Here is a 26,608-nt window from a genome sequence, read left to right as displayed (position 1 = left end):
GTGTCCTTTCAAATTCTGTAACGAAGTGGCGCCTGAAGTTGTAACTGATTTTTTTTTTTTTGGAGAAATATATTTAGGTTACGGTGTAACTGACACAATTAAAAAAGACACCTTTACTCTAAAAGGTGAGAATTAATTATGTATCTTAAAGTTTCTGCCAAGGATGTAAATACTGAAAAATTACATAGAAGAAGGGGAAAGAGAGGAGAAAATTGTGAAAATCTGATAAAAAAGATAAATAAGAATGCTGGTTTGGGAATGATGCCACATCAACTGGTCAATTCTCAAATCATATATATATATATATATATATATATATATATATATATATATATGAATTTGTGAAATTTTAAAACCGTAAATATTTAATTCTAAACACAGTTTCTCATTTCCCAAATAAAATCACAAGGCACGTCCTGATTAAAGTTAAAATTTATTTTCAGTAAACAATTATGCGTTATTGAGTTAATTATGAATAATTACATGTTGAGCTTGGAATTGGATTTGGATTATGCTATATCAAAAAAATTATCACCACAAATCCACAACCCTATAATATAAGCATGAATTCATATGATGTAATGAAATTATCTAGTATTCAATTTATTTTTCTTTAAAAAATGGGGCCAAATTTTGAAAGAAAAATAGGTACAAAATCATATTTCTGGAAATTAAAATAAGCCTTTAAAGCTTGGGCATAATTCCAAAGCCTAGAGTGAGGATTTGGGTTTGTTGGTTAAACAAAACACAAGGCTAAGTATGGGGGAATTTACCTTTGTTTTCCGTGAAAATAGCACGGGCTAGCCATTTTTCGGTCTGGTAATCTATATATATACTCCATCCGTTTCAATTTTTGCTATTTATTTTTGAGAATTTAATTACTTCTCCATTAAAATCCTATTACTCTCTCAAATGTAGACTATAAAGAGGAGATCACTATTTGGTGAAGCAAAATGGCTCTACGTATAGAGACCATATACTTGTATTTCCCATCCATTTGTGCAGGTTTTTCCCAGATTGATTGGCATTGTTTTAATTTGTAGGTACAAATTACCTATTGCCGGTAGCCTTGTATTTGAAACCAAGATTCTATCATGGAAGTTGCTTTGGTAAAAGCGGACATATCTAACCACTACTTTCTATTATATCCTTTCATATCAATGATGCAATATTAGTACCATACATAACATGTCGTAGTGAAGTTATTGAGAATAAGGCAGTAGAAAAGGATCTTACAATTAATTAAGATTGTTGTAGTGTCATTTTTTTTTTGTTGATAAAATTATAACTTTTCTTCTCTTTAATGACTATTCTCATTGTCTTCTGTTGGAGCCCAATCTTTATCTGAGGCCCAACATGCTCCGGCCCAAGATACCAAGGCAGACCCATCTTGAAGACATGGAATACACTTTAACATGTAGTAGTTGAATCCAAACACACTAAAATCTTTGTGATTTTCAACTTCTTTTTTTGAGATTAAAATCCTCATGATTTTCTACTTGTTCATTAAGATTAAAGTCTTTGTGACTTTCTACTCATTTGATGGAGTAAAGTATAGACTATGACTTTCTACTCGTTTTGGAGATTAAAAGTCTTAGTGATTTTGTACTCCAATTCATTATTCAGTTTGAAGATTAAAAGCATAACTATTTATTAAATTTGATCGTGTCACATATTATTCGGTTTGAAAATTAAAAACTTCACCGTTTATTAATCTAGTTGTATCAGATGTTACTTGGTTTGAAGATTAAAAACTTCACCATTTATTCTGGCTCTGTCGTGACACAAACAAGAGTTCATGTGGTTGGCTCAACAATGTAATAGGGGCGTCGAATATGAATCTCCTTTTGAAGAAATATGTTTGGAATATGAAATTATTCACCAAACGATCGCCCCTTAATCACCGCAATCTAATGGGATTGTGAAAAGAAAGAATAGAACGTCAAAGGAGACGATGAATGCCTAGTTGATAAGTTCTAATTTACCCAAAACTTGTTGGGGGAGCTATGCTTACAACTAACCGAATACTCATTCGTGTTCCCCATAACAAGACACAATCCATTCCATATGAAAAATTGGAAAGGAAGAAACCCCAACTTGAAATACTTCCAAGTGTGTGTGTGTGTGGGGGGGGGGGGGTGGGGGGGTATTTGGGTAAAGTGCAAGTTTTTAAACCCAAAAGGATAAAAATCGGATCGAAAACTGTTGATTCCGTTTTCATAAGATATGCAACAAATAGTAAGGCATATCATTTTCTAATTCATAAATCAGAAAATCCCGACATTCATATTAATATGGTAATCGAATCAGATAATGCTGAATTCTTTGAGAATATTTATCCGTATAAAAAGGAATGTGAGTCGTCTAGTAAAATATCTAAGCGATCTCGGGAAGAAGCAAAGAAAAGTACACCTAATAAGGTTAATCCAAGACGTAGTAAACGTCAAAGGACAACTACCTCCTTTGGACCAGATTTTCTGACATTCATGTTGGAAAGTGAGCCTCAAACATTTAAAGAAGCAACTTTTGCTCGAAAGCACAATGTTAGAAAGAGGTAGTCAATAGTGAAATAGAACCCATATTAAGTAATCATACTTGGGAATTGGTTAATCTTCCTCCAGGAAATAAACCTTTCTGTTCTAAGTAGATTTTTCATAAGGGAAATGAAAGCTGATGGTACTATTGACAAATATAAGGCAAGATTAGTTGTTAAAGGGTTTAGATAACGAGAATGTCTTGATTGCTTTGACACATACTCGCCGGTAACAAGGATTATATCTATCCGGGTGTTAATAGCGTTAGCCGCCTTGTATGGCCTTCAAATCCATCAGATGGATGTAAAGACGACCTTCTTAAATGGAGATTTAGAGGAAGAAATCTATATGGAACAACCTGAAGGGTTTGTAGTTTTCGGAAAAGAAAAAGAAGGTGTGTCGACTTGTTAAGTCACTTTACGGACTAAAACAAGCACCAAAACAATGACATGTGAAATTTGACTAGAAAATGTTATCAAATGATTTCAAATTAGTGTATTTACACTTAGAATACTCTAAATTATGTAGTCGTTGTTTGTTTATATATGGATTATATATTGATAGTAAAAACACATGAAACATGGGAAATGTGGGGCCATTTAACTTATGCATAACAAAAGCTAATGTTAAGACATGATGTATATATTATCTTGAAAAATTAGATGATATAATTCTTCGAACCCCACAAATCCTTAGGGATATTGATATGGTAGTCGGTGAATTCATCACTTGTTCAGTCTTAGTGATGACTAGTGATGAAACTACAAATTCGAAAGTTGTTTACGTGCCTTTCCAGAAATGATTTGTTCTTTCTTGAACATTTATAATGTTTAGCTCTTTTATGAAAGGTGTTACCTGGAAGGCTGTGACTTTTCATGAAAAGTGCGTATGTATGTCTTGTATAAATATGATCGTTCATAACGAACGTATTAATACGTTGGTCTATAATGAGGTGAACCAACTGATGAACATGACCAAAATCCATTGAAAGTTGGATTTGTTTCATAAATGAAGGTGCTATAATTTGCATATCATATAAACATATGAATAAATAGCATACAAATACTTGAAAATAACGGAGTGATTGCGAAATGTGTTATATATTAAAAGGTTGTGAACACAATTGATGCCAATCATTAATGTTATTGTTCTAATATATTATTGCTATGTTAAGTGTAGTCAATAATCTGATATGCAATCGAAAAGTCGAGATGTATTAGTCTACAACATAAGAAAGTTTACATTGAACTTTCACGACAATGAAACGAGTTTTGAAGTATTTGAAGTATACTCCAAATTATGATTTGCACTACAATAAGTATCTCTCGATAATAGAGGGGTATAGTGATGCAAATTATATCATCGGTTCAACCGATTCTAAACAGTCGGTAGAGCAGCGATGTCTTGGAAATCGTTCAAACAAATGAACATTGACCGCTCTACAGTGGAGGTTGAGTTTATAGCCTTAGAGAAGGCCGGTGAAGAATCTGAATGGCTCCGGAATTTCTTGGAAGATATTCTATTTTGGCCCAAACTTTTGGCACCTATATGTATACACTGTGATAGTCAAGTGACAATAGGAAGGGCTGGGAGCGTTATGTATAACGGAAAATTTTGTCATATATGACGAAGACATAAAACCATTAGGCAACTACTCTCTAGGAGAATTATCATAATTGACTATGTAAAGTGAAGCGATAATGTGTCGGATACACTTATAAAAGGCCTAACTAGAGAGGTAATTGAAAGATCATCGAGGGGAATGTGACTATGGGCGAGGACAAGTCATTATGGCGGTAACTCTACCTAGAAGACTGGAGATCCCAAGATCTAGGTTCAAGGAGCTCAAACAAAGTCACTCATGACGGTTCAACATTGTCAAATAAAACATTTTTTTTGGTCCATTCTCGTGATATGACAATGTTCAGTACCAATGATAAAGAATTAAGACTATTTAATGGTTTCTAAGTTTGATACATGGTATATCAAATAGTGTATCTACGGGAAAACACGTTTAGGAATCACCTATGTAAGTGTGAAGTGTAAGCTGTTTCAAGGAGAATTCGATAAGGCCAGTTCTCTACGCACTTATGAACCAGGTGGTGTTCATGGCTGAAACGAACACAACAATGTGAACTAAAGATAGTTAAAGGTTGATTGTGTGACTTATGCTTGTCTAGGTATATACCAAAGCTCGACGATTCAAAGATATCAATTCTATTGATTGACCGAGTATATCCGACATAAGTTCACTACGGAAAGTTCAAAGGGAAACAGACTTATCCAGATGCGATTAATCTTTACTTGCGAATCACACTGTATTTTCATGCATGTTTTTACACATATGCCCATTCCCCATTCATGTGGGGGATTGTTGCGTTTTTCTTCAAAAGGGTGTGAATGGGAAATGGAAGAGGCACCTTTTGGATTGCACCTCTCCATCTCACCCTTCCTTTGTCTATAAATTTAGAGGCTTGGCCTCATTTTTAATACATGAAAAAATCTGAAAATTTCTCCCCTCTTTTCTATTTGCTTTATTTTCAAATAAACATAAGTGTCAAGTGTGATTTGCTCTGTCTATTGAGTTCGCTGAAATTCTGTAATTTCGATTGCCAGTATTGCAGAATAGTTATTCCGTTCTATCCTGGGAGGAATTAATCCAAAATCTTAGGCAACAGTGAGGGGATTAAATTCTTTAAGGACACACAAGCAACTTGTGGGCTCGAAATTATTTTTTCTATTTTGTTTATTAAACTAATATTTCTCTAATTCTCTAATTTCTGATTTTTAACACAGTAATACCAACACAAACAACCCTCCCATCCCCACCCCACCCCACCCCCTCACCCTTGAAAATTTTGGGTGAAAATAGAACAGGCTAGTCAGTTTTCGAATTGATAATTGAAAAATAGCCAGCGTATGCAACGTCACTAAAAAATAGCCGCTATTTTGCTGCAATACGGAAAGTTCTAGCATAATATACTGGAGATTGGTACACATTTGTATGAACTTTGAGCATATTATGTTGAAACTCACACACCGAAAGTTCCAGCATAATATACTGGAGATTGGAGGAAAATTCGAACTCCATTATATTATGCTAGATTATTTTTCGGATTTTGAACAGTGTTTTTGTTCAAATTGTTCTTTACATGAAAAGTGGATAAATTTCAATTACTTTTGAAGCCGTGACTATTTTTTATGGTAAATCTGACAATTTTTGAATTTCATCCAAATTTTGGTCCACAGTTGTTTTAGTTGATTATTGCCTAGAGTTGAATTAAAATGGCGTAAAGCTAGGGGGAAGTGCACGGTTAGCCACTAATAACACGTGTATTTACTTTTCAGCCACTGTTTAAAATGTCTTTAGTCTTTAGCCACTGTTTTAATAAACTTTAACTGCCCGGACGAAAATACCCTGCTGCTCATGTCCTTAACTTTTGTACGTAACTTCAGGACTATATGTCCTTAACTTTTGAACTTGGAACTCTAAGTTCAGGACTACATGTCCTTAACTTTTGAACTTGTAACTCTAAGTTCAGGACTTCAGGACTACATGTGCTTAACTTTTGAACTTGGAACTCAAACTTCAGGACCAAACGTCCTTAACTTTTGAACTTGTAAGTCAAAATTAAGGACCTATTGTCCTTAACTTTTGAATTTGTAACTATAAGTTAAGGACTGCTTGTCCTTAACTTTTGAACTTGTAACTGTAAGTTAAGGACTGTCTGTCCTTAACTTTTGAACTTGGAAGTTAAAGTTAAGGACCTATTGTCCTTAACTTTTGAACTTGTAACGATAAGTTAAGGACTGTCTGTCCTTAACTTTAGAACTTGTAACTGTAAGTTAAGGACTATCTGTCCTTAACTTTTGAACTTGTGTCCTTAACTATTGAACTTAACTTCAGGACTTCAGGACTGCATGTCCTTAACTTTTGAATTTAACTTTAGGACTACATGTCCTTAACACAATTATCTTTGTCCTCAATTTTTTGGCTTTTTACCATATTTTTCCTAATTATCTATTGTTTGAGAAAATCTAAAAGTTACTTCTTTGAGAAAACCAAAAGTCACGTCCTCCCACGTCTGTGATTATTATGAATGAATGGTTTACCAGGCAATTCAACTCCTGAAAGCAACACAAAAGAAAATGAGAGTCTTATAAAATTTATTTGATTAACGCATTTTGTTTCTTCTGTTCAAAATTGAATTTCATATATGAAAATAATGGAAACACTCATACGGACCCCAGAACGCCATTACAAAAGGAGAAGTGGAGTTGTAAGTGGCTACTTTTCATATTAACTTTAATAGACTAGTGACTACTTTTGCTCAGCATTAAAAATGCTGGATAAAAAATAAATACTACTTTAAAAAGTAGCTACCCCACACAATTTTTACGTAAAGCTAAATGAGGAGAGGCCCAGGTAATCTCTTGGGCTTCGCAGTCAACAGTGTGAATTTATATGGGCTCAAGTGGTTGGACTTGGACTTGGAACTTTGTTGCTTAAAGTGGGCCACTGCAGATATCCGATTTGGTCTCCAATCCTGGGTCCTTAACCTGCTTATTGTAATTTTTTTTTCTTTTCCAGGAGTACAATTTGTAAGGTCTTGGAGGATTCTAAAAGTTACTAAAAACTTATGGAAGAATCAAGTTTTCAATCACATCACATGGCATCTTTTCAAGACTTGGATTTATTTTTTTTATTTATTTTTTGTTCTAATGAAAGAGGTGGATATAGACTTAAAATATATGTATAACAAATTTAAAGAAATTATATATATTTATGCGAAAACGATATCAAATGTCACAAAAGTATGGATTGCAATGGTACGTTGCATCAACTAAATCAAAATCCTTATTTCACCTCGGCTTACGGATCAAGGCAAACAATTGCCGATGATGAGTGCTTGAAATTGATCCCTGTAATTATTATCTGATTTAATTAATGGATTGTTTGAAGTGCAGAGCTGCTTGTTTCAGTATACACAAGTAATCAGATTCACGTGATGATGTTTCTGTTTTTGTATGTTATATTTGGGCATTTATTATGAAATTGTCCGTTACTAGTTCAAATATATTGGATGAAGTTAATTAAACAGTTAAGACAAATGAGTCAGGAGTACATTTTTTCAACTATACCCCACAACTTTGAGCTTACTAGTATAATACATAAGTAACTAGTGAAAATAACACGAGCTAGGCAGTTTTCGGACTGATAATTAAAAAATAGTCAGCATTTGTAAAGTCATTAAAAATAGCAATTATTTTACTGCAACACGGAAAGTTCCTGCATAATGTATTTGAGATTGGTGTAACTATATATGAACTTCTAGCATATTATGCTGGAACTCCGGCATACGGAAAGTTCCAGCATAATACCGGAGATTGGAGCACATGTGTATTTGGTGATTGGAGCACATGTGTATGAATTTCCAGCATATTATGCTAGAAATCCATCACACAGAAAGTTACAACATAATATACTAGAGATTAGAGTACATGTGTATGAACTTTCAGTATATTATACTGGAAGTTCACATGTAAATTTTGAACTCCAGTATATTATGCTGGAATATTTTTTGGATTTTGAAAATTATTTTCGTTCAAATTTAACTTTACATATAAAGTGACTAAATTTTAATTATTTTTGAAATTATAGCTATTTTTCAATTACCGCTTGTAAATCTGGTTATTTTTAAATTTCAGCCTAAGTACTGGTTTGGGTGAATCTTAAAGACATGCAGAATCCAAGGCAGAGGCTCTTTCCTTTAAAATACCAACTGGTTATACTGGCCATCATTTACAAGAATCAAAAGAACCGACATTTCTATTTTCAACCTTGGAGTTGCAGGCAGCTCAAGATTCGGGAGCCCCGGACAGTGTTCAAAATTTGAAATGTTCCTGAAATATATATATGCTCTAAGTCAGTGGAATACGAACCATTTAATAACAGTAAAAATTAACTCTGTATCGAATATTTACATCAAATAAATAGATGCATAATGTATATTTGTGTATATATAACTATCAGTTAATTATATTTTCATATAGCCATGATATGTTGAGTTGATCGTAATATTATATATTTATAAACGACTTAAAAAATATTAACATATATAATATCATCAAATTGATTTTAACTATATATATTGTATTTTATCATTCAATGACCTTATATAAATAAGTAATGATAGATAACTAGATAATTCTATAGGGTATCCCCCCCCCCCCGGATAATCTATGAATATTACCACAACAAACCAAACGATTTACAAACTAAGAGCAACCAGCTGTTCCAATCCACTAGGATCAGAATCTCTCTAGGTCTCAGAAAAACTAACAATGACAAGGAACTCTAATTGTTTTCAGTTTTAACTATTCTAACTACATATCCTCTGTATCAAAATTGGGCAGTTTCTAGCTCTTCTGGATCATACTAGCATACTAATCCTCTCCCTAAGTTCCTTCTTAATCTGTATCTCTATAAATGAATTATTTACACTGATCTTCCTGAAATGCTTCCAATTCCGAGCTTGCCAAAGTGTAGTATATTATCGCCCCAATGATTGTTGCTGCTATTTCTTTCTTGAATTGCCTCCCGTGCCTATTCTTGATCAACTACAAACTCCTGCTAATAGTATAGGATGGGATAGTTATTCCTAACCAATTGAGTAGTACCACCCTTATATTATGAGTCCAGATACAATGCACAAATAGATGCCGGTGAGTTTCACGTACTCCATAATCACACATTATGCAATTTATGTTCCCACTGATAGGAATGTTCAACCTCATCAGTATTTCTTTAGTCATTAGCTTATCTTGAAGTGCCAACCAAGTAATCACTCTTTATCTTGGCAACATTACATCATTTCATATAAGCTCTGCTTCCCTCAACCTGATTATGTTTCCCTTCAGTGCTATATGTCACACCTCCTTTTTCCGCCCCGCGAGGGGTACAAGGAGTTTTTCCAATTAAAGGACAATCGAAACGAGATTTGTTTATTTATTTCAGAGTCGCCACTTGGGAGATTTAGGGTGTCCCAAGTCACCAATTTTAATCCCGAATCGAGGAAAAGAATGACTCCATATTACAGTCTGCGTACCAGAAATCTGGATAAGGAATTATGTTAACCCGGGAGAAGGTGTTAGGCATTCCCGAGTTCCGTGGTTCTAGCACGGTCGCTCAACTGTTATATTTGGCTTGATTATCTGATTTTATACAATATGAACTTATGTGCAAATTTTAACTCTTGACCGCTTTTATTATTATATTTTACGAGAATTGCAACGTCGTGAAAACATATCTCGAACCACGTTACATCAATGCACCCGTGGTTATTGACATATCTCGACTCGGTTGAGATTTGGATTTGGGTCACATAAATGTGCACCCGAGTTAAGAAAAATAAATTATTAAAGACGCGCCTAAAGCGACTAGCGTATCGTTATTTTGGGTAGGGCCGTGGAATTTTGCTAAACGGTCCATCCCGAAGTCTAAGCAATCTTAAAGTAAGTATTTACTGAGGGCCCCGCAATTTTGTATTGTTATTCGGCGAGGCTCATCTCATTCTTATTTTTAAAAGGAGTTTGCAACATCATGGACACGCATCTCGAACCACGTCACAATCAATGTACCCGTGATCAGAGACACATTTCGACTCCGTTGAGATTTGGATTTGGGTCACATAAATGTGCACTCGAGTTTAAGAAGGTAAGATTTATTAAGGCGCGTCCTAAAGCAACTAGCGTATTGTTATTTTGGAAAGGCCGTAAAATTCGCTAAACGGCCTGTCCCGAATTCTAAGTATCTTCATATATACATTTAGAGGGCCCCGTAGCTTGTGCATTTTTGTTTGTCGAGGCTCGTCTCATTTTTATTTTAAAGGATAAAACCTATAGTGACTATATTTTTTCTATTAAGTTCGTCTCTAAAAGAAAAGAAAATCTCTTAATTAATTACATGCCAAAAACGTAACTTATTAGTTATTAGTTTACGGCTAATGCGAATGGAAAATTGCGATCGAGTTCGTACAAAGAAAAACTGCTTTCATTCTAGATTCTATTATTCAATAATAGTGGAACATGAAATTGACACACCATAATATCAAAACAAATTACCTAGTATTTGATTAATTCAACTAACATTATTAGATGAAGAAGTTATACATATGCAACCCCATTACTTATTAATAAATCGACTACATTTTTATACAAAGAAAGGAAAATTATATTCAAACAACAAATCTAAATAGGAGGGATTCAACAGGAACAACGCCTGATTAATATTTCATTTTCGCTTCAAGTCGAGAGTGTAAAAATGTGTACCTGGAAATGGCAGTACAAGAAGAAAAGAAGTAGGAGTCAGCAGCAATAATACCACAGCAATAGCAGATTCAGCAATACCGCAAACCAGTAACAACCAGTAGAATAACCCAGTAACAGATTGAAAACTCAGCAATACCAAAGTGCAATCGCAGTCAAAGCAGAAGAGAGACGGATACAAGATGCAGTAGTTTACTGATTTTGAATGACACTCGAGAAAAGACAAACGGAATTTATTCAAGTAGAAGTTCGAATTGTCTTTCTCTTTTACTCTCTAACACTCTTGAAATTTTCCAGAATGTATTACTCTCAAAAATATTCTCCCAATAATAGTCTCTAAGTCTTCCTAATAATTCTAATTCAAGTCCCCTAAAATGTGTCAAATGACCCTATATATATAGCAAGACAAGTCTTGAATCCCTAACCCAAAATATTCCCCCAATGCATGCTTTGTCCCCACTACTTAATGTATTCTTTCTTTTAAACCTTGTCCCCCATGCCTACATTAAATAAATACATCATCTCCAACCCATTACAATTTGTCCCCCATGCCTAACATAAACAAATGCAATATTCCTCCCCATTATATTTTGTCTTGTCCCCCATTATGTTAAACAATTATATCAAACCCCACCCCATTATATTTTGTCTCACATGCTTAACATAAAGAATCAAAAAAATGTTCAATTACCAAACTACCCCTCCGACCTTATTGCAATTACCATTTTACCCCTGAATGCAATGCAATTTACCAAACTACCCCATCAGCTCTAAACAATCAATTAATCATAACTTAACCAAAATATAGCCAAGATGACCAATTTCTCAACAATCTTCAACAACAAACCATATGAACACGATGAATAACACAACTCCAAATTAATGGAAATAAATTAACCATATCGGGAACCAATCCTGGTTAACTTAGACCAAAAATGGATGAGCAAGGATACAACAATACAAACAACAAAATACATGATTCAAACTAGACTAACAAATCAAAGACAAACATAAACTCACATTAAATCACTGGATTAAACATGAACTTCAAACAAAGATGAACATGAACTAAATCTATTTTTTAAACAACAAACATGACGGATTCAAATGATTCAAACAACATTAATAATTTCGGGAAAATTATATAACAACACATGAAACAAATTGAAGAAATAATCAATTAAATTTCAATTTGAATCTAACAAACATCAAACTAACAACTCTTTTTTTTTTACGAAATAAATAAGATGAACATGACGTAAACATGAAAAGCAACTAATTAAACTTCCATTTGAAATCTGAAAATTAAATCAACAAAACACATGAACAAACTAAAAAAATTAATTCAAACGATAGACATGAACAAAACAAACATTTGCCGATTTTAGATTCGAGAATATCAAAACAAAATACGGACAAAATAAAACTCAAAATCAAACTAACCGGAAATGACCCACGATGAACGGAAATGGAAAACTCGGACAGAAAACTCGACGTACAGGATCTCGACTCGACGAAGAACCCTCGAACTTTGCCGGACTTTAACCGGACTGCATTGCGTCGTCAACAACAGTACGATGGTGAGCAACCAAACAGCAGACTCATGGAGTCGTCAACGACAGTACGCAACAGTGAAGCATCTGAAGCAGACGCAGCTGGCGATGAAGAGAAATGGACGCAGCAGCAGCTGGCTAAAGAAGCCATGGTTGTCGAGTTTGAAACAGAAGCAGCAGCAACTGGAGGTCAACGACGCGATGGCCGCCATGGCCGCCCATGTAGATGAGGCAGAAGAAGCTGGACGAGGGAGCTGGAGCAAATACTCGACAGCAGCGTCGAAGGAAAATGGCAGAAGGTCGACGGGCTGGACGCAGCTGGCCGCGACAACAACGTCGATGAGAGCTGGACGCGGCGGGGAGATTTTCGGCCTTGGGAGCTCGACAGTGGACTGGCTCATTAGCTGCTATGGAGAAGATGGAGCAAAGGACCGTTCATGGTGGTATGGTGGAGCTCGATGTGAAGCCGATGTTCGACGAGCAAAAACGCAGCAACAACGTTGCTCGTCAATGGCGGACGGTGGAGGGGTCGTTTAAGAGGGTGAAGAAGATGAAGACGTGAGGTGAGCATGAGTTGGTCGTCGATGGGGCTGGTGAAGGGCAGCCATGGACGTTGGGACGAAGCTGCAAGGGGCAGCCATGGGAGCTCATTATTTTGGAGCAAAAGTGAAGAAGAAGAGAGGGGATGGGGGCGGGTGAGTTAGTGTTTTAGGGTTTTTGTTTTTTTTTGTTTTGTTTTGTGTTTTGAAAAATGAAGAAGGGTGTTGGGTATTTGGGTTAATGGGGCGGACCGGGTCGACACGGTTTGAAGTGGACCGGGTCATGGGGAAGATTTGGCAATTATTTGGGCCTGGGGTTGAAAGTTGAAGAAGTGGCCCAATCCGATTTTTCTTTGTATTTTTGTTATCTTTTCTTCTTTTATTTTCTAAAACTAAATTCTAAAAATACTTAACTTATTATTAAGAACTAAATTAAGTTATAGAAATGCAAATTAACTCCCAATAACAATTAACGCACAATTAAGTAATAATTAAGCATAAAATTGTTCATTTGGGCATTAAATGCTAAAAATGCAAAAGATGCCTATTTTTGTAATTTTTAATTTTTGTAAAATAAATTTAATTACTAACAAATTGTAAAATTAAATCCTACATGCGGAATGCGACATATTTTTGTATTTTTTATTAATTTAACAAATAAACATACACAGACAAATACAAATAATTATCCAAAAATGTCACAAAATTCTCAAAATTGCACACCAAGGAAAATCATTTGATTTTGAATTTTTTGGGAGTAATTCTCATATAGGGCAAAAATCACATGCTTACACTATATAGCTGCTAGATACTGAATACAAATTACTAGTGGTCTGTTGGTAAACTCCTCTAATAAACCATTGCCTTAATCTCCTTCAGAGTATTTAGTTTTTTCCCAATACCAGCTACAATCCTGTGGGGGTTGGTGTTCCCATATATTATGATTGGACTTCATATAGACCTCATTGACCCATCTCACCCATAGTAACTTGCCAACAGAAGCTATATTCCACTGTTTACATTCCTTAATGTTTAATCCTCCATATTTTTGAGGCGTACAGACCTTTTACCATAAATAATCTCTACATATTCTGTTAATGCTTTTAACCACACTTTGTGGCAAGATGAATATTACTCCCCAAAATTTGTAAATGGAGAAGAGAACAACATTAATAATTTATATTCTTCCAGCATATGAGAGTAATTTGGAATAACCATTGCGAATTTTTTCTGTAATCTTTTCAACCAAAGCATGACATTCCACTTTGCTCCATTTCTCGGAGGAGAGAAGTAAATCGAGGTATCCTATAGGCAGTGAACCCAAAAAAAACTTATGCAATTAAGGATCTCCTGCTTGCATTCCTCACCAATCCCTGCCAGGAAAATATTGGATTTGTCTAGGTTATCCAGAAACCCAGATATTGCACTAAGGTGGTTGAGTACTTCCATCATCCTGTTAATTGAGGCAACATCTCCTTTACAAAACAACATCAAATCATCACCAAAAATTAGATATGCTAGTTTAGTCGCTTTGCACATTGGATGAAAGTGAAAATCTGGTAGCTCACTCATTTTACCAAGTCCTCTTGTCAAGTAATCCATTACTAGAACAAACAACAATGGAGACATAGGGGCTCCCTGCCTGAGTCCTCTTTGACCTTGAAAATATCCACTTCCTTTTTCATTGACCTTGACAGCGTAACTAGGAGTTGTAACACAGCACATCACCAATTGGACAAATGGTGCAGGAAAACCATAGCCTATTAGGACCTCCTTCAAGATCTCTCAACTAACTATGTCATATGCTTTTATTAAATCTATTTTCGTGAAGCATTTTGGAGTAGTTTTCCTATTATAATGTCTCAATATATCATGGCATATCAAAACATTATGAATTAAGGATCAACCTTCTACAAAAGTTGCTTGGTTCCTTGATACTGTAGTTGGCAGTACTCCCTTCAATCTATGACAAATGAGTTTTGAGATGCACTTATATATGTTATTACAGCATGAGATAGGTCTGTATTGGCTTGCATTTTGAGGATCTTCAACTTTAGGAATTAAAGCTATGATAGTTGAGTTCGGTTGCTTCAACAGCTGACTGTCACACCTCCTTTTTCCGCACCCGCGGGGGCGCAAGGGAGTTTTTTCCAATTAAAGGACAATCGAAACGGGATTTGTTTATTTATTTCAGAGTCGCCACTTGGGAGATTTAGGGTGTCCCAAGTCACCAATTTTAATCCCGAATCGAGGAAAAGAATGACTCTATATTACAGTCTGCGTACCAGAAATCCGGATAAGGAATTCTGTTAACCCGGGAGAAGGTGTTAGGCATTCCCGAGTTCCGTGGTTCTAGCACGGTCGCTCAACTGTTATATTCGGCTTATTTATCTGATTTTTAATACAATTATGAACCATGTGCAAATTTTATCTTTTACCGCTTTATTATCATTATTTTTTAGGAATGTGAACATCGCTTAAAACATATCTTTGGACTGTGTCACATGAAATGCACCCACAATCCGAAACATATTTTATTTGATGTTTTAGGATTTGGATTTGGGTCGCATGAAATGCACACCCGAGTTTAAGAAAGTAATTTAATTAAATCGCGTCTAAAGAGGCTAACGCGTTATTATCTTTAGGGAAGACAGTGAGATTCACTAAACGGTCCATCCCAAATTCTAAGTATTTATTATGACTAATTATTGAGGGCCCCGCAATTTGCATTTTTATTTGGCGAGGCTCGTCTCATTCATTATTAATTAAAAGGAATTTGCAACGTCATGGAAATGCATCTCATACCACGTCACAGTCAATGTACCCGTGATTAAAGACACATTTCGATTTCGTTGAGATTTGGATTTGGGTCACATAAATGTGCACCCGAGTTTAGGGAGATAACATTATTAAAGGCGCGCCTAAAGCAACTAGCGCATTATTATTTTGGGTAGGGCCGTGAAATTTGCTAAATGGCCCGTCCTGGAATCTAAGTATTTAACGCATATATTTTTGTGAGGGTTCCGCAATCTGTACATTTTTTTTATTTCTGGCGAAGCTTGTCCCGTTTTTTTTTATTTTATTATTTATTTTTTTATTTTTTATATTTTAAAAGGATGCTATTTTTACGCCTTTAACAATACTAAACCTTCCGGCTTCTTTACAACTACAATCTCATAACTTGTCAAGATTTAATAAAAGAAGTTAAGCGAATGAGTGTTTCGGGCGTAGTAACAACAGGTACTAATACTAATTTTTGTCCAAATAAACTAAGACAATGAAGGGACGAGCGAATCAACGTCAAACTGTGTCTTAGGACTACTAATACAACTAAATCAAATGACATCAAGTAAACAATAATAACATCACACAAAAATGAACTAAAATGCATACGGTGAAACATAAGCAGAAAATTATCATATCAATTGATATATTTCAACTTCGAATATTGAACGTAAAATTTCTTTATCCAATACATCGAGGCTTACTAACCTGAATAAACAGAAACGCATAGAGCCATGGACAAAACCTCAACATCGACTTCAACGAACAAACTTAACGCGCCGGGCCTCGACGAATAAAGACGACCTCAACGGACTGCACGACGACAGTGAAAGAACAACGATAACATGGCTGGTTGGTTGTCGCGTTTGGATAGTATAGCTGAAGCAGTGGTGTTTGGACGGTGTTCAGTGGTCGTTTGATCCACTGCTGGGCGTGAGGAGGAGGGGGTTCGACTGGATGGGTTGTTGTCGTTGGTCGTGTTCGCGGTGGACTGCTTGGGCAGTGACGACGAGGGTGGCGTTCGGACGGTGTCGAGGAGGCAGTGGTCGTTTGACGACAAGGGGGTGGAGCTGTTTGGGGTGGTGGTTATGGCGTTTGTGAAGGGACCGGAGGGAAGGGTTTTTTCGTTGGTTTGGGTGGTGGCTATGGCGGTTTCTGACGTGAGGAGGAGGGGGGTTGACGGGAGGTTAGGTCGCTGCTGTTGGTCGTGGTGCTGGGGGAAGGTGACGGGGTGGTGGTTATGGAGACGGAAAGAGCTGGTTGTTTGGGGTGGTTTTGGCATTGGTTGACGAGGGATGATTTTTGGTGGTTTGGACGATGGTCGTTTGGTCGCGGTGGAAGGTGACGGACTGGGCTGGAGGTTGACGACGAGGAGGGGGGAAGCTGTTGGTCGTGGTGTTGGGTTGTGACGGGGTGGTGTTTGGGAGGAGGAGGGTGGTTCGACGTTGGTTTTTTTGTTTTTTACAGTAGGGTTTTTCTTGCTTCTTCTTTCAAAGAGAAAGAAGAAGATGCACAGTCACCTCCAAAAATCAAAAGTTTTCTCTTTTCCAAATGTTTGTCCGTGTTTTGTAATGGGTTTGTCAAGAAAAATGAGCCCCACGCTTGGTGGGGTTCGAGACTTATGTCCCCCACGCGTGGTGGGGTTCCCCATGTGTCCTGGACTCGGTTTATTATGGGCTAGGTCCGAAAATTAGGCCTAAAATCGGGTAGTTTGAACCCGAATATTATTCTTTTGCCCGGACCCGAGAAATAGGAACACGTTGCTTAACTAGTCCTATGTAAGCAAAATAACTACCAAAAATAAGACTAGTATTCAAACAAAACTATATCTTTTTAAATATTTTTTCAAGATTTAAAATAGCTACAAAATATTAATAAAACTATTTTTGTAATTTTCGTTTTTTAAATATTAAGATAAAATATGAAGCAATATTTTTTTGTATTTTTCAAAGTTAAAATGACTATAGAATATTAATAAAACTATTTTTTTTGTAATTTTCGTTTTTTAATAAAGACAAAAATATAAAGTAATATTTTTTTGTATTTTTCCAAAATTAAAACGACTACAAAATATTAATCGAATTATATTTTTTTGTAATTTTCGAATTTATATAAAGTACCAATATAAAGTACAATTTTTGTATTTTTCAAGTTTATGAGAAATACATAAACTAAAATTTATATATATATTTTGTGATTTTTTTCTTTTTGCAACGAAATAAAGTAAAATAGTTAAAATGGCTATATTAGACCCAATTTCATATTTATGCTAAAAAAAATGTGAAAATCCTCGGGGAGGGTCAAAAATCACGTGCTTACACTGACCATTTCAAAGAATTCCAGGATTGCATTTGTTATTTCTTCTCCAACCACAGATTATGAAGCCTTGAAGAAACCACTTCCAAATCCATCTGGTCCAGGGCTCTTATTCACATCTATCTGAAACATTGCAGCTTTGACCTCTGCACTGGTATCTGAAACAATCTAACCTGTTGTTCTACTGATAAACATTTGTCATTCCTCATAAAACTCTTGAAAGCTTTTATCCCGCCAGAAGTTTTCTTCCCTAGCAGGTCTTTGTAGTAATCAACAAAATAGAAGAAATTGCACTTTGGTCAGTTTGTACAATACATTGACTATCTGTTAGCTGGACGACATTTTTTTGAAGTTTCCTGTGCTTGATCACAGAGAAAAAGTATCTGGCGTTGTCATCTCCCAGCCTTATCCATGTTGCCTTACTCTTCCGTTGCAAGAATAGCTCAGCTAAGTAGGAAGATTGTCTGAATTTTGAAATAACTCCTTTTCCTTTGCCTGCAAAGCTGCATCCTAAGGGTGTAAATGTAGTTCTGCCTGCGCCTGAGCAAGATTAGTTCTGTCTTCATCAGCTACTGAAACTACATTACTGAAATGTTGGCCATTTAGCTTCCTTAATTTGTGCTTAAGGTATTTTAGTTTTTTCACCACTCTAAACATACTATATCCATCTATTTGTTGATCCCACCTTTCCTTTACTTCATCAAAAAAGGATGAGTGAGTAGCCCAAACATTGCAGTACTTAAAAGTAGCTCTATCTCTTCTAGGGCCATCAGTGAGCACTAACTTCATAGGACAATGATCACTTATTCCTTCAGGTAAGAATTAGCTTTGGAACTTGGCATGTTATTCAGCCACTTTGTATTACTAAACACCCAATCTATTTTGGACATCACTCTTTCATCTCCATGTCAAACATTCCAAGTGTATTTATTTCCACATCTGGGCAGTTCAATCAAACCACAAGCATCCACACAACTTTAAAATTTTAACTATTTCTGACATGCTAATGGGGTTTCCTCCAATTCTATCATCTAGTTGAAGTACAGAGTTGAAATCTCCCATCACTATCCATGGCATATTGAGTCCTGCACTTATAGACTCCAAATATGACCATGATTGTTTTCTCTCCTCTCTTGTATTAAAGGCATACACTACGTTACCGTTGACAAGTATGTAAGCCTTAAATTAAGATGATTAACCTTGCATGTGATTACTTAAGCAGTTTTATTGATTAGGTCAATTTGAAAGCAATAGAGTCTCCATGTTAACCATATTCTTCCATTGTAATGTTGCTCTAGATTAGTGATATATCTCCAACCTCGAAATAATTTATTTGCCAGTTGATCCATCCTATTGACTTTAACTTTTGTTTCCAAAATTCCAATCATACATATATTTTCTTTTGTACAAAGAAGATTTACCTCATTTTGTTTGTTAGGGGCATTAATTCCCCTACTATTCTAACAAAAAATATTATCCATGGTTAGAGAGGGGGTTAACTGTACCACCCCTATTCTTTACTTGACTTTGTACTCCTTGAACATATTGGTCTACTACTCACTATGAGCATGAGCTAGTGGTTTGAAAGTGTTATGTTGATTAGTCTGAATTCCTCTATTTTCTTGTTGTTTGCTAATTGTGTTCCTTGCAGTATTAATAGGTGTTACCCATCCTGTTGAGTTTATCTCTTGTCTACCTTTTGGCCCTTTGCTTGTATTCACATCTTGTGCCTCCTCTGCAGCCTTTGTCACTGGGTTTTCCTGCTTCTGAGCTGGTTCTTGTTGTCTCTACACAGGTGAAGGTTATTGCACCTTCTTTGCCTGATATTCATTTTCCTCATGACCATATTTCTTACAAAACTTACATAAAGTAGGTTTCCAATCATATTGTACCTTTTGTTTCATAAGCATTCCCTTTCATTTTTAAAGAAAACCTTTTCTTGTAGCTTGACATCCATACCTATTTCAATAAGTAACAGTGCAAAGCTAAGCCCCATCTTCTTTTCTGTGTGATTGTCTACCATCAATGGTTTACCAATTAAACTTGCTTAATCCCTTTGAGTTCCAGTATTTGAAATCCAAGCCTGGTAATTTCACCTAAATTGGAACTGTATATAGCTCCTCCTTGGTAAATTCCATGTCTGGATGCCATGCTTTCACTATAAAAGGTTTGTTATCAAAGTGGTATCTACCTCCTTGAACAACTTCATTCTTCCCTATTATATCATCAAATCGCACTAGGACTATTCGATTCTTCATCATATAGTTCTTATTAATGCCATGTTTGCCCCATATTTTTTGGATATAGTTGTTCAAAACTGAGAAGGGAGGGTGATCCCCCAAAACATAATACACTAAAGTAGTTTTTCAATATTCCAATTATGTACTGATATCCTCTGTTTCAATTTCACAGACAGAAGTCTCTGCATGCACCTCTGGAGCTATGTATTCTAGTTTAAAACCAACATTAGTTACCTTTGTGGTGTTGAAGTTGTCCCAGATGGATCCCTTGCTTGTGACTTCATCCGTTAGTTCTACTTTGTTTGCCCATGAGAGCTTGCTTTGACTCTTTGACGAACTTCCTGAAGCTTCTTTTGAGGTCGATGTGACCTCCAATTGCTCAGGTGCCCTAACTATTGAAGATCCCCCAATTTCCTCTGAGTTTGCATGATTGCATCCCTAGATTTTTCTGGTACTGTTCCATTGGTTTCTGACTCCATCTCCTGCGACTTCGAGATTTCAATTGCCTTTAGCAGCTCATCCTTTTTCCGTTGTTGATTTCCTACTAACGCAGCTGATTCGTGAGCCATGATTGCCTTATGTGATGGATTCCGAGCTCTCTTCCCCATGGACGACACACGTTAGCTAACATGTGCTGAGAGAGAAACAGTTTCCCAGAACTGCGAGCCAGAAGTTATTAATTCTACGGGGTTTAATACGATGTTTTCCCATATTGCTAATAAACACCAGATAAAATATTATTTTGATATGATTTTCTTATTTTATAACTAAACACTCGATCCGTAATTAATCCAAATTTTTTCTATAAAGACTATATGAACAAGCAAATCCGGGAAGAACGACCCTACGCATTTGTAGTTGCATAGGCAAACCACGTTCATACCTTCATTGAAGGTAACTTGTGAGTAGGCACTTAATCACATCAAAATATCAAATTGTTCTTCCCATAAATAATCACCTTCTCCATTCATTAATTTTGACTTCAGTATGAAGCAATCGACTCAATAATACAAATTTGGAAACACAAACACTAATCTAAAAATCGAATCTTAAGTTGTCCTCAGCTAGTTCTTGATTATTCCAAGAATAGCTTTCATCAAACTTCCATAAATGTTTGCTAATTTTGCCTTCAACCCCATATTCATAACTTTTTTATTAATGCAATAAATAATGCTCCCTCCATTCATTTTTACTTGTCTATTATACTAAAAAATATATTTTTATCTTTACTTGTAGTCAACTATACTAATTCAAGAGAAAGATCATTTTTTTTTTCCTATTATACATTTATCATTAACTACTCATTCCTCAAATTATTTCCCAAGTTTAAAAATGTTATCATTATTATGGGTAAAATTGTAAAATACATACTTTATTTATTTTTTCTTAAAGGGAGTGCAAAGTCAAAAATGGAGAACAAGAATTGAATGGATGGAATAAATCTCATGTTCTATTGCTAACAACTTAACGAGTAAAAATAGCACGGGCTTACCAGTTTTCGGACTGGTCATTAAAAATAGTCAGCATTTCCAAAGTCATTGAAAAATAGCCACTATTTTGCTGCAACACGGAAAGTTCCAGCATATTATACTGGACATCGGTGCACCTGTGTATGAACTTCCAGCATATTATGCTGGACCAATATATTATACTGGAGTTCCAGTATATTATGCTGGAGTATTTTTCCGTATTTTGAACAGTATTTTCGTTTAGATTTATTTTTACGTAAAAAATAGCTAAATTACAATTACTTTTAAAACTGTGACTATTTTTAAATGACCACTTGTAAATCTGGCTATTTTTGAATTTCTCCCGCGCCTAACGAACAATGTTCTGTTGGTTAGATTTCTTTTGTTCCAACTTGTGAATGGATGGGAGAGTTTCAACGGCCTCAACACATTAATTTACCAAACCCCATCACCAAATGAATTATTTTAAAGGGCAATCTTATAACATGTTCAGTTGTACTACCACAATATTGTCAGACTGAAACATGATTCCCATTAAACAGCTCAACCCAACATTATACAAGAAAACTTGATTAATATCTTAATATGTGTTTGACTAAGTTGAATCTTGGATTACGACTAGTACTTAGCCAGTCCTAATCTACGTGATTGCATATGTGGCTTTAAGGTGTTTATGTGGGGCTGCATAATTAGGTACAACCTAAGATGTTAATCATTACTTAATTAGAACACACCATCCCACTTAACAACTTCTGAAACACCTAATCCAAATTATATATACTACACGTCAGCCCAACGACCCTCAGCACTTTCTTTAATCCTTTTATTTTACAGTCCAAGGTGTACATACATCATAATTTTGTGTGGCGACCGCTTCCATTGCCGTTTGGGATATTTTAACTTTGACCAGCTAACCTATTAATTACGCACTTAATTAATAATAAATTTAAACTAATCTAGACTCTGAAATTGATGAACGGAAATGTCTAGTCCAGGGCACTGGTGTAGTTACGGGAAAACTCAGAATCGTGCCAAGCATAAATGCAATTTGAGTTTTGACAATAACATAAAATAAATGCCGATTTACAGCAAAATAATTAATTAATCTATAAAAAATATTTAAATCTGTTACAACTAACAATAAACAAGATTACAAAGACAGTGGAGCACGTGAGCTCCTTGGCTCCCTAGAAGAACGAGATGTACCTTTTTCTGCCTTTTACAAAGATCTTTGCTTGAATGCTTGTCCTACAAACTTAACCAAAGGAAAAAGGATTTGCGTCCAAGCAAGCATTACAGATATATCAATTTTCTGTGATGACATTATCTTGTCGTACTGAAATGAAAAATACCATAATTCTAGACAGAAATAATAGTATTAATTATTTATGCTTCAATCTTTGACTAATTTGGATTGACAATATGAATCATACTTATCTCACTAATTTGATACTGGGAGCATAGATTTCTGCCACAATTTACGTTCAACTTAGTCGAGGCAAAAAGAAGATATCTACGGTTGGGTTTATTTTAGTAATTTACTAAGGAACATTTTGAAGAATTCAATGGGTTAAATACAACAAAACACGCTAGCATTAGAACCCCAATTTATACTTGTTCTGTTTCAGATGTCATTATCACTTTTGAGAGAGTAACACAAATTTTAAAACATTGGAAAATATATTTTTATTATGAAATTTTTTGCCTTTTAATATTTCATCTTATATTGCAATATTACTATTTGATGGTGTTGGAGTTACCGGATATTAGTTAATAGATTTCGGCCTGATGGTAGTTAGTTTATTAAGACTAGACCCAGTTGTATTTATTAATAGACCCAGCCCAATGTAAATAGTTTTTAGATATTCTTTTTGTAAGAACTCTTCAGAAAATATAAAAAAAATGCTCTCGAAGCTTCTTCTCTGAACATGAACCCTATTTTCATTCTTTTCCATTTTTATTCAATCTATAAACACTAATATGGTATCAGAGAGGGATTGTGATTACTCTAATCACACGTTTTCGATCGATCCTACCCATGTGAGTTGATTCAAAGTTTTTCTCCTCCTATCATCTCTGATTTGTGTTCAGCGATCGTTTTTTTGGAGATCGATTTTTGTTGGTTTTCTTTCATTTCTGTGAAGTTTCGGGTACTCGTCATGGACATTTCTCAGCTCAGAGCAGTTGTTTGATTCCTCCTTTTTTTTCCAGGATCTGTTATTTTTTATTCACCGAAGAAAGTCGTTAACCCAAATTTCATTTTTTTGAAATTGCATGCTCAATTTGCTTAATTGACTTGTTTGCCTATACAATTTTAGTGTTAATATGGTGAATTCTGAGGTTCCTCTTGCTACTAGTACTAATACAACCATCATATATACACCAGACCCTTCTAGCTCCCTTTTCATCCACTCTTCTATATTCTTGGAACTTGTTTAGTTAGTACTCCATTTAACGGATCTGGTTATGGTGGATGGAAAAGGAGTATGATAGTTTCTTTGTCGGCTAAGAACAAAATAGGTTTTGTGGATGGATCATGTCCTAAGCCAATGGCTAACGAAAATCCTGCGATGATTCGTCAATGGGACAGATGCAACAATATGGTTATTTCTTGGTTAACTAGCTCTCTTTCACCAACTATTGCTGAAAGTATACAATACTCGGAAACAGCTGAAAGTATTTGGAAGCAGTTAGAACATAGGTATGGGACTGTAAATGGAACTAAAATTTTTGAGATACAAAAGGAATTAGCTTTTACTCAGCAAGGTTCTCTTAATGTTGCTTCATATTTTAACAAATTAAAGAAACTTTGGGATGAACTTGGAACAATGCGCAAAAATCATGGAAATTCTTGCACTTGTACTGCAAGGCCTGGTATTTAGAGGGATGAAGAAGAGGACAAGTTACACCAGTTCCTTATGGGATTAAATAAGGTGTATGTGGGTGTAAGGAGTAACCTACTGATGATGCAACCTCCTCCCTCATTGGACAGTGCTTACAATATTCTTCTTCAGGATGAGGGTCAAAGACAAGTTCAATACAATCCACAGCTAGTACCAGAATCAGCATCTTTCAATACTAATGTGAATGTCAAACAACAATTTCCAATCAAACAAAACAATCAAAACATATATTTTGATCAGTCAAAAGGAAGTATGTTTTGCAAGTATTGCAAAAAACCTGGACATCTAATTGAGAAATGCTACAAACTCCATGGGTTCCCACAGAATTTCAAGTTCACCAGAGGAAAGAAGCTGGCTGCAACAGTATCTGCTGAATCTGCTCAATTTCAGCCATGCATAGCAAGCCATATCTCATCTCAACCTACTTACAATGCTCCTCTGGTTGGACCTGCTCATGTATCTGATGATAAGATCTCCTCCATACCTGGTTTGAGTCAGCAACAATTTTCTCAACTTATCTCCCTACTGCAGCAAACTCAACATGCTCTAGAGCCTCAACCAAATCTGATGGGATCTGCTAACTTTGCTGGTAGTTTTCTTTCCTTGCCTGTTTATACTGAAGATGATTCTCATGCTTACTTGTTGTCTAGTGTAAGTAGAGATGTGTGGATTATAAATAGTGGAGCTACTGAGCATATGACTTCTAATAAATAGCTTCTTTCTAATTTGACTCCACTTCCTACTCCTTACTTGGTAACTTTGCCTAATGGTTATAAGGCAAATGTTACTTGTATTGGTTCTTGTACTTTATTTTTCTCTCTCACTCTTCATCATGTGTTGTACATCCCTTCTTTTCAATATAATCTGATTTCTGTGCACAAGCTTATTCAACAATTTCAGTGTCTGTCTTGTTTACCTCTATCTCATGTATTTTGATACAGGGCCTTTCCATGATGAAGCTTCTGTAACTTGGTAAAGTGGACCAAGGACTCTACAAGCTTCTTCATGAACATCAACCCAATGCAACATCTAACTTTCCTGCTTCTGTTTTTAGAAATAATGTGCAAGATCTTTCTCTTTCTGAACAGTCTAGTAAGATTGCACATAATAAGGCTACTTTACATATTATTCCTATTGTTCCTTGTAATGATAAGCAGAGCATAAATAAAAATGATGTTCTTTGGCATCACAGATTAGGACATATTCTATTTTCTAGAATGAAAACCATCCCTTTTATTTCTGCTGAATTATCTGCCAAACAATCCTTTATATGTCCTGTTTGTCCTCTTGCTAGGCAGGCAAGATTACCTTTTCCAGCTAGTTCTACTATTTTTACTTCCTTGTTTGAGTTGATTCATGTTGACACATGGGGTCCCTATCATACTCAGACTTATTCTGGAGCAAAATACTTTCTTATCATTGTGGATGACCATAGTAGAGCTACTTGGACTCACTTGTTACATACTAAAAGTAATGCTTTTACCATGTTGAAAGCTTTCATTTCCATGGCGAGAACTTAATTTAACCTCCATGTTGAAACAGTTAGAAGTGATAATGCCTTGGAAATTGGACTTTCCAATTCTGCCTTACAATACTTCTCAGACCATGGAATTATTCATCAAACCACATGTTCTCACACACCTCAACAGAATGGAATTGTTGATAGAAAACATAAGTACTTGCTTGAAACAGCTAGAGCTTTGATGTACCGGTCTAAATTACCAACAAAATTTTGGGGAGATTGCATTTTAACAGCCACCTATTTGATAAACAGATTTCCCTCCACCATTTTACATAACAAATCTCCATTTGAAGTGCTTTATGGTAAGTTTCCCTCTTATTCATATCTTAAATCTTTTGGGTGTCTTTGTTATGCAACTGTACCTAAATCTGAGAGAAATAAGTTTGATCCAAGAGCTGTACCTTATGTTTTTATTGGTTA

The 26,608-nt window shown here is 35.5% G+C and overlaps 2 protein-coding genes across 2 annotated transcripts; both read left to right on the top strand.

The window, feature by feature from the left end:
* The first annotated feature begins 24,088 nt into the window (after window positions 1–24,088).
* On the top strand, window positions 24,089–24,645 carry LOC104240570 (uncharacterized). Its single transcript, XM_009795434.1, has 2 exons — window positions 24,089–24,119; window positions 24,203–24,645. The coding sequence occupies exons 1-2, from the start codon at window positions 24,089–24,091 to the stop codon at window positions 24,643–24,645; spliced, it is 474 nt and encodes a 157-aa protein (XP_009793736.1).
* Window positions 24,646–24,729: 84 nt separating this feature from the next.
* Window positions 24,730–26,186, top strand: LOC104240569 (uncharacterized). The gene is made up of 3 exons (XM_009795433.2): window positions 24,730–25,317; window positions 25,608–25,630; window positions 25,721–26,186. The coding sequence occupies exons 1-3, from the start codon at window positions 24,730–24,732 to the stop codon at window positions 26,184–26,186; spliced, it is 1,077 nt and encodes a 358-aa protein (XP_009793735.2).
* Window positions 26,187–26,608: the final 422 nt, after the last annotated feature.

The sequence above is a fragment of the Nicotiana sylvestris genome, chromosome 1 (assembly GCF_000393655.2).
Source record: "Nicotiana sylvestris chromosome 1, ASM39365v2, whole genome shotgun sequence".
NCBI classification, from domain to species: Eukaryota; Viridiplantae; Streptophyta; class Magnoliopsida; order Solanales; family Solanaceae; genus Nicotiana; species Nicotiana sylvestris.
This window is presented reverse-complemented; position numbering and strand designations above follow the sequence as displayed.